The 15,172-nt window shown below is 43.7% G+C and overlaps 1 protein-coding gene across 2 annotated transcripts in view; it reads right to left on the reverse strand.

Annotated features, from left to right (window-relative positions):
- TRAP1 (TNF receptor associated protein 1) overlaps nt 1-14,841 on the reverse strand; it is a gene marked incomplete at its 5' end in the record, with an annotated part of 59,276 nt that extends 44,435 nt beyond the window's left edge. The window contains one exon of one of the 2 annotated variants that reach the window (XM_079718498.1): nt 14,751-14,841. In XM_079718498.1, the coding sequence (XP_079574624.1) occupies nt 14,751-14,826 (76 nt within the window). The remainder of the gene's footprint in view (nt 1-14,750) is intronic. The other variant, XM_079718497.1, reaches the window with a different exon arrangement.
- Between the last annotated feature and the right edge of the window lie 331 nt (nt 14,842-15,172).

A 15,172-nucleotide genomic window follows, 5' to 3' on the forward strand; every position in this document is an offset into this window, starting at 1 on the left:
CCATGTTCTTGGATTGGAAGAATCAACATTGTGAAAATGACTCTACTACCCAAAGCAATCTACAGATTCAATGCAATCCCTATCAAACTACCACTGGCGTTTTTCACAGAACTAGAGCAAAAAATTTCACAATTTGTATGGAAACACAAAAGACCCCGAATAGCCAAAGCAATCTTGAGAACGAAAAATGGAGCTGGAGGAATCAGGCTCCCTGACTTCAGACTATACTACAAAGCTACAGTAATCAAGACAGTATGGTACTGGCACAAAAACAGAAAGATAGATCAATGGAACAGGATAGAAAGCCCAGAGATAAACCCACGCACATATGGTCACCTTATCTTTGATAAAGGAGGCAGGAATGTACAGTGGAGAAAGGACAGCCTCTTCAATAAGTGGTGCTGGGAAAACTGGACAGGGACATGTAAAAGTATGAGATTAGATCACTCCCTAACACCACACACAAAAATAAGCTCAAAATGGATTAAAGACCTAAATGTAAGGCCAGACACTATCAAACTCTTAGAGGAAAACATAGGCAGAACACTCTATGACATAAATCACAGCAAGATCCTTTTGGACCCACCTCCTAGAGAAATGGAAATAAAGACAAAAATAAACACATGGGACCTAATGAAACTTCAAAGCTTTTGCACAGCAAAGGAAACCATAAACAAGACCAAAAGACAACCCTCAGAATGGGAGAAAATATTTGCAAATGATGCAACTGAAAAAGGATTAATCTCCAAAATTTATAAGCAGCTCATGCAGCTCAATAACAAAAAAACAAACAGCCCAATCCAAAAATGGGCAGAAGACCTAAATAGACATTTCTCCACAGAAGATATACAGACTGCCAACAAACATATGAAAGGATGCTCAACATCTTTACTCATTAGAGAAATGCAAATCAAAACTACAATGAGATATCATCTCACACCAGTCAGAATGGCCATCATCAAAAAATCTAGAAACAATAAATGCTGGAGAGGGTGTGGAGAAAAGGGAACACTCTTGCACTGCTGGTGGGAATGTGAATTGGTACAGCCACTATGGAGAACGGTATGGAGGTTCCTTAAGAAACTACAAATAGAACTACCATATGACCCAGCAATCCCACTACTGGGCATATACCCTGAGAAAACCATAATTCAAAAAGAGACATGTACCAAAATGTTCACAGCAGCCCTATTTACAATAGCCCGGAGATGGAAACAACCTAAGTGTCCATCATCAGATGAATGGGTAAAGAAGATGTGGCACATATATACAATGGAATATTACTCAGCCATAAAAAGAAATGAAATTGAGCTATTTGTAATGAGGTGGATGGACCTAGAGTCTGTCATACAGAGTGAAGTAAGTCAGAAAGAGAAAGACAAATACTGTATGCTGACACATATATATGGAATTTAAGAAAAAAAATGTCATGAAGAACATAGGGGTAAGACAGGAATAAAGACACAGACCTACTAGAGAATGTACTTGAGGATATGGGGAGGGGGAAGGGTAAGCTGTGACAAAGTGAAAGAGCGGCATGGACATATATACACTACCAAATGTAAGGTAGATAGCTAGTGGGAAGCAGCCGCATAGCACAGGGAGATCAGCTCGGTGCTTTGTGACCGCCTGGAGGGGTGGGATAGGGAGGGTGGGAGGGAGACGCAAAAGGGAGGGGATATGGGAACATATGTATATGTATAACTGATTAAATTTGTTATAAAGCAAAAAAATAAAAAATAAAACTAGAAAAAAAAAAGTACATAATAAGGGACTTTCCTGGTGGCACAATAGTTAAGAATCTGCCTGCCAATGCAGGGGACACAGGTTCAAGCCCTGGTCCGGGAAGATCCCACATGCCACGGAGCAACTAAGCCCGTGTGCCACAAATACTGAGCCTGTGCTCTAGAGCCCACGAGCCACAACTACTGAGCCCACGTGCCACAACTACTGAGCCCATGCGCCTAGAGCCTGTGCTCTGCAACAAGAGAAGCAACCACAATGGGAAGCCCGCACACCACAATGAAGAGTAATCCCTGCTCACCACAACTAGAGAAAGCCCGCGTGCAGCAACAAAGACCCAATGCAGCCAAAAATTAAATAAACAAATAAATTTTTAAAAAAGAAAAAAATACATAATAAGGTCAATGAATCAAGAAGAAAAAATTGGGGCAAAGAAAACAAAAATAGCATTTCACAGAAAAAGAAACATGGCCAATAAACCATGGAAAAAACTATCAGCAATCAATTAAAATCACAATTGAAACATCATTTTGTAACCATCAAATTGACAAACACTTAAAAAGCCTGAAAATCCCAAGTGTCGGTGAGGATATAGCACAGTGGCAACTCTCACAGAGTTGGTGGAATGTAAATCCAGACCCACTCGGAAAAAGTCAATTCTGGAATAAAAACACATACCCTAAAACCAGCAACTCCACACCAGTTACACACCCTACAGAAATGCATCCATGCCCCTGTGGGCAAGATGCCTGCCCAAAGAGGTGCCCAGCGCATCTATAAAAGCCCCATACTAGAAATAACTCAGATGTCTATGCCTGGGGTGGAGGAATAAGCTGCAGCACATTCCCCCAGTGGAATATTATAGAACAATGACATGGGTAAATCCTAAGATAATACTGCTTCACTTAACTGAACATGTCGCTTAGGTACTCTCTGATGTGTATCTTATAATGAAAGACACACAAGATACCATTTAACACTCACTGGACTTGCAAACATTAAAAAGTCTGAGAACACCAAGCACTGGATGTGAATGTGAAGTTAAGGGGACTTTCGTTGTCTGCTGGTGGGGTACTTACAGAGAAATACAATTCTTCTTGGGAAATAATTTTGCATTACTTAGTAAGTTGGAGCATACCAAATGACCCAACAGTACATATATTTAGGGCTACGTCAGGAATCATCACAAAGAAATGAAAGCATATTAACACAATGGAATAAGCAGGGACAACTAATGAACATTACCATGGATAAAGCTAAGAAAACAATGTTGTCCCAAGAAAGCAAAGTCACAGCAGAAAATACACAGTATGATTTCAATAAACTGTGTGTATACATATACATACATGTGTATATACATATACACACACATGCAGCAATAAAAAGAAAAGCAAAGGAATAAAAACCAGAAAATTCAAGTCAGTAGTCACCTCTCAGAGAGACAGAAGGGGACCCATCATGGAGGGGCACACAGTGCCTTTGAGGGACTGGTCATTTCTATTTTTTAAACTGGGCAATGGGTATTCATTTTATGCTTCTTTTAGAAACTGCACATATGTATTATATGCATTCCTCTCTGGATGGGATGTATTTCACCAAAAGAAGAATGAAGCAAGGAAGGAAGGAGGTAGGGAGGAAGGGAGAAAGGAAAGAAGGAAAGAGGGAGGGAGGGAGGGAGGGAGGCAAGCTTTGGTGGGGGCGGGGGGAGGTGCGGGGCTAGCCGCCAGCTTCAAACCTTCTGTGTCACTTTGAACTTGCAAACAGAGAGATGTACACAGAGGCTCTAGTAACCAGGCCTGACTAAGCAGAGGAGCTCCCCACAATGTGGCCTGGGGGACGTAACATAGCCAGGGGGCTGGGTCTCCTTGAAGCCCACCTAGGGTCGTATAAGCCTGAGATATAGCCCAGCCTGCAGGTCTGAAGTGAAGGCAGCTGAAGGAAAAGGGACTCAGGCAGGGCCTGGCAGGCCTAGCACAACTCAGGCAATAATCCCTAAGCAAAAGCCCCCACTTTGGCATTTTGCTCCAATTCAAACCACGGTTAATCTTCACCAGCTCAGATGAAGAGAGGGATGTCAGCAGAGCTGCACTGGATTACTTTCAGAAGCAACTTTCATACAGTATTTCTGGTAACCCTGTGGGGAAAGCACTCAGGGCAGCAGAAAATGGCCTAAGTCCAGTGGAAGGTGATTTGGCCACATCGGTCAAGATTACAAATGCATATACCTTCCAATCTGGCAATTCCATTTTGGGACTTTATTCTATGGATACAGCTGAACCTGAACATAAAGACAGAGATGAAAGGCCATACATTATAGCAAATGCCTGGAAACTACCTAAATGTCCATCAACAGAGGGCTAGTAAATAAACTATGGTGCCTCCTGACATGGGACCACTACTATGATGTGACTATTTAAAAAAAAAGAATGAGAAAACTCTCTATATACTGATACAGAAAGCTCTCCAATATCTATTAATTGAGTAACAGAATACAGAGAAGTGTATATCCCAGCAGAAGAAAGATGTGTATCTATACGTACTGTATGCATATAAACAGTGGCAGAATATACAAACAATAACTGTGATGACCTATGAAGGGGGGAAGGGGAACGGTGGAGAAGGGGACAAAGCTGAGAGCAAGACTTCTCAGTGTATACCTTTTTAACCAAATAAATATTTAATTACTCAAAACAGTAAACTCTTAAAAAAAATGTGGCTGTCGCTCCTTCCCACCAAATGTCAGTGTCAGGGTCATGAGAAGGCCTATAAAAGACACACCAGATGAGGTTCCAGTGTAGGCGTCCCCCCAGGAGTCAGGGGCCAGTGACCAGGCAGAGGGTCATCAGTAAAGGATTAGTAAATAAGTTACATATAGGGGCTTCCCTGGTGGCGCAGTGGTTGAGAGTCCGCCTGCCGATGCAGGGGACACGGGTTCGTGCCCCGGTCCGGGAAGATCCCACATGCCGTGGAGCGGCTGGGCCCGTGAGCCATGGCCGCTGAGCCTGCGCTCCTCAACGGGAGAGGCCACAACAGTGAGAGGCCCTCGTACAATCAATCAATCAATAAACAAACAAACAAATAAATAAATAAATATAAATAAATAAATATAAATAAATAAATAAATAAAATATATAGAATGGAATACTCTGAAACAGAAAAATGAGGCAACTGTGGGTGTAAAGTGTCCTTATGCTGAATTATCTCTAGGATACATCAAGAAAAAACCTGGTCCAGAACAGTGGTTTGCATATGTTACCGTGGTGTTTAAATACACATACACATGTGTGCCCTTGTTCTCATAAGCCAAGTGTATCTCTGTGAGGACACCCAAGAAACTGGCTAAGGGGGCTGCCCCCAGGAGGGGAACTGGTGGCTGAGGGTAGCAGTTGAAGAGATGTGCTTTTCACTGCACATATCTCTGTATCTTTTGAATTGTGCTATGTGTGTATCAATAACTTATTTACAAAACTATTTCTAAAAATTATCCAGGGCTTCCCTGGTGGCACAGTGGTTAAGAATCCGCCTGCTAATGCAGGGGACACGGGTTCGAGCCCTGGTCCGGGAAGATCCCACATGCTGCAGAGCAACTAAGCCTGTGTGCCACAACTACTGAGCCTGTGCTCTAGAGCTCACGAGCCACAACTACTGAAGCCCGTGTGCCACAAGTACTGAGCCTGCGTGCCACAATTACTGAGCCCGCATGCCACAACTACTGAAGCCCGAGTGTCTAGAGCCCATGCTCCGCAACAAGAGAAGCCACCGCAATGAGAAGCCCACACACCTCAACGAAGAGTAGCCCCCGCTCTCAGCAACTAGAGAAAACCCGCGTGCAGCCGCGAAGACCCAATGCTGACAAAAATTAAATAAATGAATAAATAAATTAAAAATAAATAAATAAATAAAAATTACCCAATTACAAAAAACATTTTAAAAAATTTACTAGGGACATAAAACACATTTACAAAGGTATATAAAAAGCCTGAGGAAATGTCATTGAGTAGTAAGAGTAAATATTTAAAGGTGCCAGTTCTCTAAATTATTCTATATTTTTAGCATGATCCCAATGAAAATTCAAACAGGATTTTTTTTTCACTATTCAAGCTAATTGTAAAATTCATATGGAAAAATAAAAGTGCATATATAGCCAAGACATTTTTGAAAAACATGAGGAAATACTATTATAAAATACTAAAGCACATTAATTTAAAGCTACAGTTTTAAAATTAATTTCTTCCCTCATTTAATCAAAACAAATTCCAGATGGCCTAAAAGTGAAAATAAAAGCTAAAAGTACAAAAAAAAAAAAAAAAAAGCTTAAAAGTACTAAAAGAAAGTATAAGAGATATTTTAAAAACAGCTTTGAGATATAATTCACCCAGTTAAAATGTACCATTCAATGGTTTTTAGTATATTTACAAAACCAACCTCATTATCTAATTGAGAATATTTTTAACACTCCAGAAAGAAACTCCATATCCATCAGTAGTCACTCCCCATTCCCCCTGCCCGCAGCTCCTGGTAACCACTTTCTGTCTCTATAGATTTGCCTATTCTGGACATTTGCCTATTCTGGACATACTACACATGGTCTTTTGTCTATGGCTTCTTTCAATTAACGTAATGTTTTCAAGGTTCATCCACATTGTAGCACATAGCATACTTCATTCCTTGTTATGGCTGCATAACATCAATTATATGGATAGGCCACATGATGTTTATCCACTTATCAGTTGATGGACAATTGGGTTGTTTCTGCTTTTTGGCTAATATTACGAATAATGCTGCTATAAACATTGTTGTACAAGTTTCTGTGTTTTAAATTCTCTTGGACGTAAACCTAGGAGTGGAATTGCTGGGTCAAACGGTAAGTCTATACCATTTGTCTATATCAAAGTCTGTACCATTTAAGAACTGCCAGACTGTTTTCCAAAGTACTGCACCATTTTACATTCCTGCCAGCAGTGGGTGAAGGTTCCAATTTCTCCACATCGTCATAGATGTTTGTTATTGCCTGTGTTTTTTTTATTATAGCCACCCCAGTGGGTGTGAAGTGCTATCTCATCATGGTTTTGATGTGCATTTGGCTGCCTAACGTCTAATGATATTGATCACTTGAGATCTTTTTCCTTAATGACTTAAAAATAAGGGAACTCTGCCCAAACAAGACACGTAGCCCAAGAACCATAAATTTATGGACCACATAAAAGTTCAAGTCAATAAAGTAGACCCCTAAACAAACAAAAAAAATTGTAACTATGTGATGTGATGGATGTTAACTAAACTTATTGTGGTGATTATTTTGCAATATATACAAATATTGAATCATTATGTTGTACAGCTAAAACTATTATAATGTTATATGCCAATTGTATCTCAATAAAAAATTAAAATTAAAAAATTTTAATGAATAAATAAAGACAATGAGGGACTTCCCTGGTGGTCCAGTGGTTAAGACTCCACGCTTCCACTGCAGGGGGCACAGGTTCGATCCCTGGTCGGGGAACTAAGATCCCGCATGTCACAGGGCACAGCCAAAAAACACAAAAAGGTAAAAAAATAAAAATAAAAACAACAGGACTTCCCTGGCGGCGCAGTGGTTAAGAATCCGCCTGCCAATGAAGGGAACATGGGTTCGATCCCTGGTCCAGGAAGATCCCACATGCCACGGAGCAACTAAGCCCATGCGCCACTACTGAGCCTGCGCTCCAGAGCCCGCGAGCCACAGCTACTGAAGCCTGCACGCCTAGAGCCCGTGCTCCGCAACAAGAGAAGCCACCGCAATGAGAAGCCTACACACCGCAACGAAGAGTAGCCCCCACTTACTGCAACTAGAGAAAGCCCACGCGCAGCAACGAAGACTCAATGCAGCCAAAAATAAAATAAAATAAATTTATTAAAAAAAATAAAAACAATGAGCAATAACCACACTTAATAATATTAAAGTCAATGGGCAAACACACTAGAGGAAAAAAAAAGTCTGAAACATGTGGCAGAGGGCTAGTTTCCTTAATACAGCAAGATCACTCACAGATCTACAAGAAAAAGACCAACAGTGCAAGAAGAAAATGGCAATTCACAGAAAAGAGAAACATCAACGACTGTGAATCACAGAAAAAGATGCATTACCACATTCATAGCTAAAGAACTGCATATTAAAACAAGATAGCGGGCTTCCCTGGTGGCGCAGTGGTTGAGAGTCCGCCTGCCGATGCAGGGGACACGGGTTCGTGCCCCGGTCTGGGAAGATCCCACATGCTGCAGAGTGGCTGGGCGTGTGAGCCATGGCCACTGGGCCTGCACGTCCGGAGCCTGTGCTCCGCAGCGGGAGAGGCTATAACAGTGAGGGGCCCGCGTAGCGCAAAAAAAAAAAATAAGAAGAAGATAGCATTTTCACTGTCAGATTAACAAACATTTTTAAAATAGTTATGCTAGCACTGGTGAAGGTGTAAAAAACTGTTGGTGGTACTGCCTGTGATTTTAAAAAAAACAAAGCCTGCTAACAACCTAAAGGTCCCTCAGGAGAGGGTTAAGTGAAGGAAGGGGCACCATACTGTGGCTCCAGGGCTCTGGACGTCTAGATACAGCATGTGCAAAGTGTGAGGGGCAGACTGCGCACAGCCCATGACCAGGGCAGCCCTTCTTCATTCCCAAGGGAAGGATGGTGTGGACACCCGTCGCTGCAGAGGCTTTTTCTGGAGCCACTGGGCAGTGAGCTGAGACAGGGTGGAAGTTTTTTCACTGTACCAGTCTGTTCGGGAAAACACCACTACCTTCTCACTAATAAAAATGTAGAAATAATTTTTCTCAGGAAACTCCTATGAAGTTAACTTTAACTCTAACTCCCCATCTTAACACCAGCTGCCCACATCTCCCCATGAAGTCACACGTAGAGGAAAGCAGCGCGACTCTAACCCGACTCCACTCAAGAGCCCCCCCAGAGCGGCCCCCGCCTCCTTGCTGTCCCTCCAATATGCCAGCCCGTTCCTGCCTCAGGACCCTGGCACCTACCACTCCCTCTGCTTGAAATGTCCTGCCTCGGACACCTTCACCTCCTTCCAGGCTTTGCTTAAATGCCACCCTGCACGTGAGGCCTCCCCTGACCGCCCCACTTCTACTGCGATCCTCTTCCTGCTTTGGTTTCTTCACATGACATCCATACAGCACGTACTTGTCTGCATTGACTCCACTCCACGTCAGAGCCACAGAGGGCCAGGACTCCTGTCCGTCTCATCCCACAGCAGGCACTGCAGATGTTCGTTTAAGGCACTGCTGCTGCCACACTATGGAGCTCCAGTGGCCTTGACCGTCTCATGTCTTTATTTTTCCCACGATCACCCTAGAGTTGGAGCAGGCCCTCGATAAACACATGGTCATTTTCTCAGAAGGTAAAGCCACAGGACACAGTGTTTCTCAGAATGCAGGTCAAGACTGTTGGTTATGAAAGCAATTCAGTGAACTAAGCAATTCAGTGAGCTAAGTCAGAATTTTTTTTTTTTTTTAATGAAACGGAAAGTAAAAGAATGCATAGCATGGGACTTCCCTGGTGGCACAGTGGTTAAGACTCCGTGCTCCCAATGCAGAGGGCCAGGGTTCAATCCCTGGTCAGGGAACTAGATCCCACATGCATACTGCAACTAAGAGTTCACATGTCACAACTAAGGAGCCCGTGAGCCGCAACTAAGGAGCCCGCCTGCCACAACTAAGAGCTGGTGCAACCAAATAAATAAATAAATATTAAAAAAACGACAACACATAGCATAATACATGTAAGTATTTACAAAACTCTTTCAGCTAAGTATGTACACATATTTGTACAGTATATGCATACTTGCATAGCAGGTCACAATGTGAATGCATTTCTTAACGGGAGTACATGACAAAAAATGCTTGAAATTCACTCATCTAATATCAACCTAAACATTTCTAAGTTAAAGCTTCAGGTTCTATAAAAAGTAAAATTTTTAATAAGTTTACTTATAAAGTTTAAAATTCTGTAAAAGTACTTTCAGATCAATGAAAAGGAGAATTAAGCCTCTCCCCAAAAGGGAAAATACAATACTGGAAAAACTGTCGTTCTTTGGAATGTAGCCTCTAGCTTTTTTTCCAGAACACCTCCAACTATTTTACCATAGTTTTATGCTTGTAAGCATGAAATTCTCTGCTTTTCAGTATAAGTCAACTCGGATGGTTTCATTATCCCTCCACCAGATACCACAGGTTAGCTATTTGCATCTGAAATTTCTCCAAACGTTTTGTTTCTTAAGTTCTGTAATCATTTGAGGTAAGATCTAAGTATATTAATATTCTAGACAGAAAGTTCTTCACTTTCTATTTATATATCAAATAAAGATTTGGGGACTTCCCTGGTGGTCCAGTGGCTAAGACTCTGCACTCTTAATGCAGGGGCCCTGGGTTTGATCCCTGGTCAGGGAACTAGATCCCACAGGCCACAACTAAGAGTTCGCATGCCACAACTAAAGATCCCACATGCCGCAAAGAAGACCAGGCTCAGCCTGTATTCCCTCAAAATTTTCTACGTGCGTTCCTCTGGAATTCTTGAACATTTTCACTATTTCTTAAACCTTACTGTGTTTCACGGCCTGTTTTTTTGTTTGTTTGTTTGTTTGTTTTATTTTTGGCTGTTTGGTCTTTGTTGCTGCACAAGGGCTTTCTCTAGTTGTGGCGAGCGGGGGCTACTCTTCGTTGCGGTGCGTGGGCTTCTCATTGCAGTGGCTTCTCTTGTTGCAGAGCAAGGGCTCTAGGCATATGGGCTTCAGTAGTTGCGGCTCACGGGCTCAGTAGTTGTGGCTCGCGGGCTCAGTAGTTGTGGCTCACAGGCTTTAGAGCACAGGCTCGGTAGTTGTGGTACATGGGCTTAGTTGCTCCACAGCATGTAGGATCTTCCCAGACCACGGCTCGAACCCGTGTGCCCTGCATTGGCAGGTGGATTCTTAATCAGTGTGCCACCTGGGAAGTGCCTTCACAGCCTGTTTTAATCGTTCTCTACTAAGCAATACTGACATTCTATCAAGAAACATCAACTCCCTGAATACAGAGAAACACAGCAAAACCAAAAGGGAGGGGCATCTCTGAAGAGTCAAAATACAGGACACAAAATCCACATGCCGAGCTTCAGTTAAACAAGAATATTCTGTCCCCATCCAGAATTCTCCTCTCCTTTAAAAAAAGTTGCTAGCAAGTTTTATGATCCAGTTTCCCAACCCTCAACTGAAAACAGAAAGGAGGAGGGAACCTGGCGTCAGAGGCCTGGTAAGTTAAAATGAGAGTAACAGAAGCTAAAAACACAGAAATACTCAGGATGCAGTTTCAGTTTGGGACATTTTATAGACAAAGGAGCCCTCACATCCTAGTGGTCCTGCAGAGGCCTGTGTATTACAACAGAAGACCATAAGTTAACATTCATAATGACCCTGAAAAACATCAAAGAAAGGTTCTGTCATGTTTCACCTGATGATTAAGTCTTTTAGAAAGACCGTCTAATCATAATGGTTGAAATGAAATGTTTTACTACTTTGCAAGTAAGTTTCATGGAAAATCCCTCCAGGCACTCCATTTCCTGCAAATGCTGGAATATCGGTATGTGTGAACTTCAGTGCTTTGCTCACTCCTCCTTCACAGCACACATCGGTTCCCTCACTGCCCCGGTCCTTTAGGAAGACTTGTACCCTTCTATTTTGTTCTTAACAGTATTGCTATATAGGTTGTTCTTTTAAAATATGGCATTCATTTTGCCTATCTCAAAATTAATTTCTAATATTCTAATCACATTTCTTGATTATATAGCTGCTAAATAACAGCCATTCTTTCAAAATTAGTTATATCCATGACTCAGCTACACCTGTATTCAATTTACCTATACTTCGGGCATCAAAAAGCAGATGGGAATAATGCCCCCAAGTAGACACTGGTTCTCCAAGCTACAACTTTCATCGTAATTCCTAGTGGCTTTAGCAGAAATAACCAGCCATTCCAGAAATATCTTGGAATCCACCTTTACTAAATACTACAGAACTATAGGTAAGTCTCCTTGTGGACGAAGCAAACAGCAGCTTCCTAGTAAAAAAGGCTAGTGTTCTGTATCAAGGCTGAGCAGAATGGTATTTAAGAAAAATTCTATTTGCTGCAATGAAGGCACCAAGAACCCAAACCAAGAAAATCCTCTGGCTTTGAACTTAAAGTATCTCACTTGAGAGTGAAGTGGATACATTTTCATTGATCCTGAGTCAGTACTTTGGTTTGAGACAGACAAGCAAACACCACCAATGGCCTCTGTAATAGTCTCCTTTGTCCTGTTACAACCTGGTATTTGACATCTGGGAGCGAGAACTGTCATTTTCCTTCAGTGTTTACTCATAGCCCGTTTTCCCTCCTCTTCATGCATCTTGAAGCTGCATGCCAGAGGGGAGCAAAACACCTGGGGATCTTTCTTTTGTCTTAGTTCTGATCAATTACTCAGCCAGTAACTGATAAGGTCTTTACTAACCTATTACATTTGGGTTGATCTTTTGCAGACAGCACAGATAACTCAGGCCCCTCATCCTAATCAAGTGTCCCATTGCCTCCTGGACAGCTGGCCACACATCCCTGCTCTGTCCATATGCTTCTCTGGCGCTAGCCCTAAGCCCCAGGACCATGGTTTACATAGCCGGCACTGCCATTCAGGGTCTAAGCAGTTAACCATTGAAACCTTTGTCCTCACGTTAAATTAGCAACACCCACAGCTGCTTTACTGAGAGTGAAATCTGACCAGCAAGTGCTACTCCTTGCATCCCCAAAACAGCCCGGAACACCAGAAATTTGCCTGAATTCTTGTGAAGGTTGCAGCACAAGAGGTGGAAGGGCAGAAATTAAATAGTATGGGCCCCACAGTGAGAGCAGAGGGAGGAAGCAAAATAAATCAACAAAATAATAAGTACTAAATGGGCGTTTGCAGTTGACAGGGTTCAGGTGGGGCTCGTTTTGGAGAATGACACAAACCTGCAATGATTTAGCCCTACAACAGAGAAAGCTCACTCTTGTGAACTTTCTGGTGCTTGGAGCAGACTGCCCACCCCTTACAACTCCCCAAGGCAGAAAATTCCAGCAAAGGCTCCAGCTTATAGAGAACAGAAAAGTCATAAGATGTTAACTTAAGCACCAACCAGTCCTACTGTGGCTGCCTCATGCTCTCGTTCTTGCAATGCCAACCGTGAAAGTAAGAATGGTACAAAGAATGAATTACAAACACACATGGTCAGAACATCTCAGCACATGGGAAAAGAATCTTAACCTGCAGAGAGCAGGGGAAAAAACAAGTTGGCTACAAAAAAAAACACAAGAATCAAACTGATATGACTGCTCACCTTTAACGAAGATTTTGGAAGACAATATAGCAATATCACTCTTTGAAGGAAAATTATTTTGACCTGGAATGCAACACCCAGCCAAACTACTTTACAAGTATGAGGTCAAAATAAGAATCTTTTTAAACACGGTGGGGCTTAGAAAATTTACAACCCATTGACTTTTTCTGCAAAACAAGCACAAGGGTATATATATACTCTGCTAAAACAGGAAATAAATCCCAAAAGGAAGATATTGAGTACAAGAAACAGTAATAAAACCTACAGTTGTCTTATCTGCTAATGCATGATATTTTTAAAAATCATTGTTTAAAAAGAGACTACACCGAAATTTAAAACTCAGGTAACAGAAAAAGCCGTAGAAGACATGAAGAGGAAATTCACAGAAGATATACAAATGGCCATTAAACAAATGAAAACATTCTCACTGGTCTCATTCCCTGCTAATGAGAATATAAGTTGATAAAACCTTTTTGTACAGCAATTTGGCAATATCAGCTAACATTTCAAATACACACAGGCTCTGAACCATCAATTATAAAACTCTAATTCTGTAATTCTAAAGAAATGCCACACATGGACACAAAGATTAAACACTCGCCCATTCTACACAGTACTGTAATGACCCTCCCCCCCAAAAAAAACCAAAAAAAAAAAAAAATCTGGAAATAACCTTTATTACGTCCGCTAATAGGGCAATGTTAAGTAAATGATGATTCGTCCTAACACAGAATACTATGCGTCCATTGTAAAGCCGTAAAGCCGTGCATACTGACAGGAAAACATATGTAAGCCATTCTGGAGCTTAAAAAAAAAATCTGTAGCACAATGTATATACGGTTTAGGCTTTTTACGTAAAAAGAGACGTGTGTATTTATATGTGTGTAACTAAGTGTACAGAGCCTGGAAGCAACGCCAAGACGTTCACCCGTGGTTACTTCCGAGTGGGGAGTGAGAGCAGAGACTGCGGTCATTCTTTTTTTTCAACACTGATTTGAGCACCTACCTACCAATTCTAGGCCCTGGGGATACGGCGGGCAACAACCCAGGGTCCACGGGCTGCACGAGAGCCCAGCGTGCCGGTTCTCTGGTTTGCTGCCGCGCGCCGGACCAAGTGGGCACTCAGGTGTGTGTCGAATGAACGAGTGACCAAGTGGCTTATGCGTTATTCGTGTATAAATCAACTTGGGGGAGGGGAAGAATAAAAACACAACTAAGGGACTGAAGTAATCACCCTGGTGAAGCCCCTTCCCAGCGCACACGCGCCCTTCGATTTCAACTCCCCGAAAGTGCCTTCGGCTCCAGGAACGAGGAGCCCGCGACCCCTCCGCCTCAACCCGGCCCGAGGAGCTCGCTGGAGAGAAGCCTCTGCTGCAGTCACGCGGGCCCGGGCTCAACCCCGTCATCTCCGGGGAAACCCGGCAGCCCGGCGCGGGGCCGAGCCAGGTGACACCAGAACGCACCGAGGGCTCAGCGTTCGCCGCTCGCGGCGCATTGGACGCGTAAACCTCACAAAATCTCGCACGCCGAGCAAGGAAGACCCGTCACCGCGCCTCCCACGGAGAAAAGGGGCTCGGGACCCCGAGGGCTCCGCGCGTCCCCGTCCCCGCTCGCTTTCCACCCGTCCTGCCCGGCCGCCCTCACCTCCCCGGGCGACCGCCAGCGCCGGGGCCCGCAGGCGGCAGCCCCACAGCAGCAGCGTCCGCAGCTCGCGAGCCATGTATCTCCTCCTGGGCGCCCAGAGAAGCCAAGCTTGCCGGGAGCGAGGCCGGGGCGGGGCCTTCTTCGGGTGCGGCGTGGTGACGTCACGGCGCGCGCCCGGCTGCCCGGCCCGCTGCCTGCGCCGGCGGGTGGGCGGGGCCCTCTGTGGCTCGGGCTCGGGCGCGGTCTGGCCGCGGTCCGGCCGCGCGGGGGCAGCCGGACCTGGGGGCGGGACCTCCGTGACCTTGTGTCGCGTTGTCAAGGGCGACGGCCGTGCGCGCCGAGCCGCCGGGGCACTCGTTCGCCGCCAGCTGGGCCTCGGTTTGTGCATCCCAGAAATGGGGCAGATGTTAACATCCACCTAG

Source organism: Hyperoodon ampullatus (assembly GCF_949752795.1).
Source record: "Hyperoodon ampullatus genome assembly, chromosome: 14".
NCBI lineage: Eukaryota > Metazoa > Chordata > Mammalia > Artiodactyla > Ziphiidae > Hyperoodon > Hyperoodon ampullatus.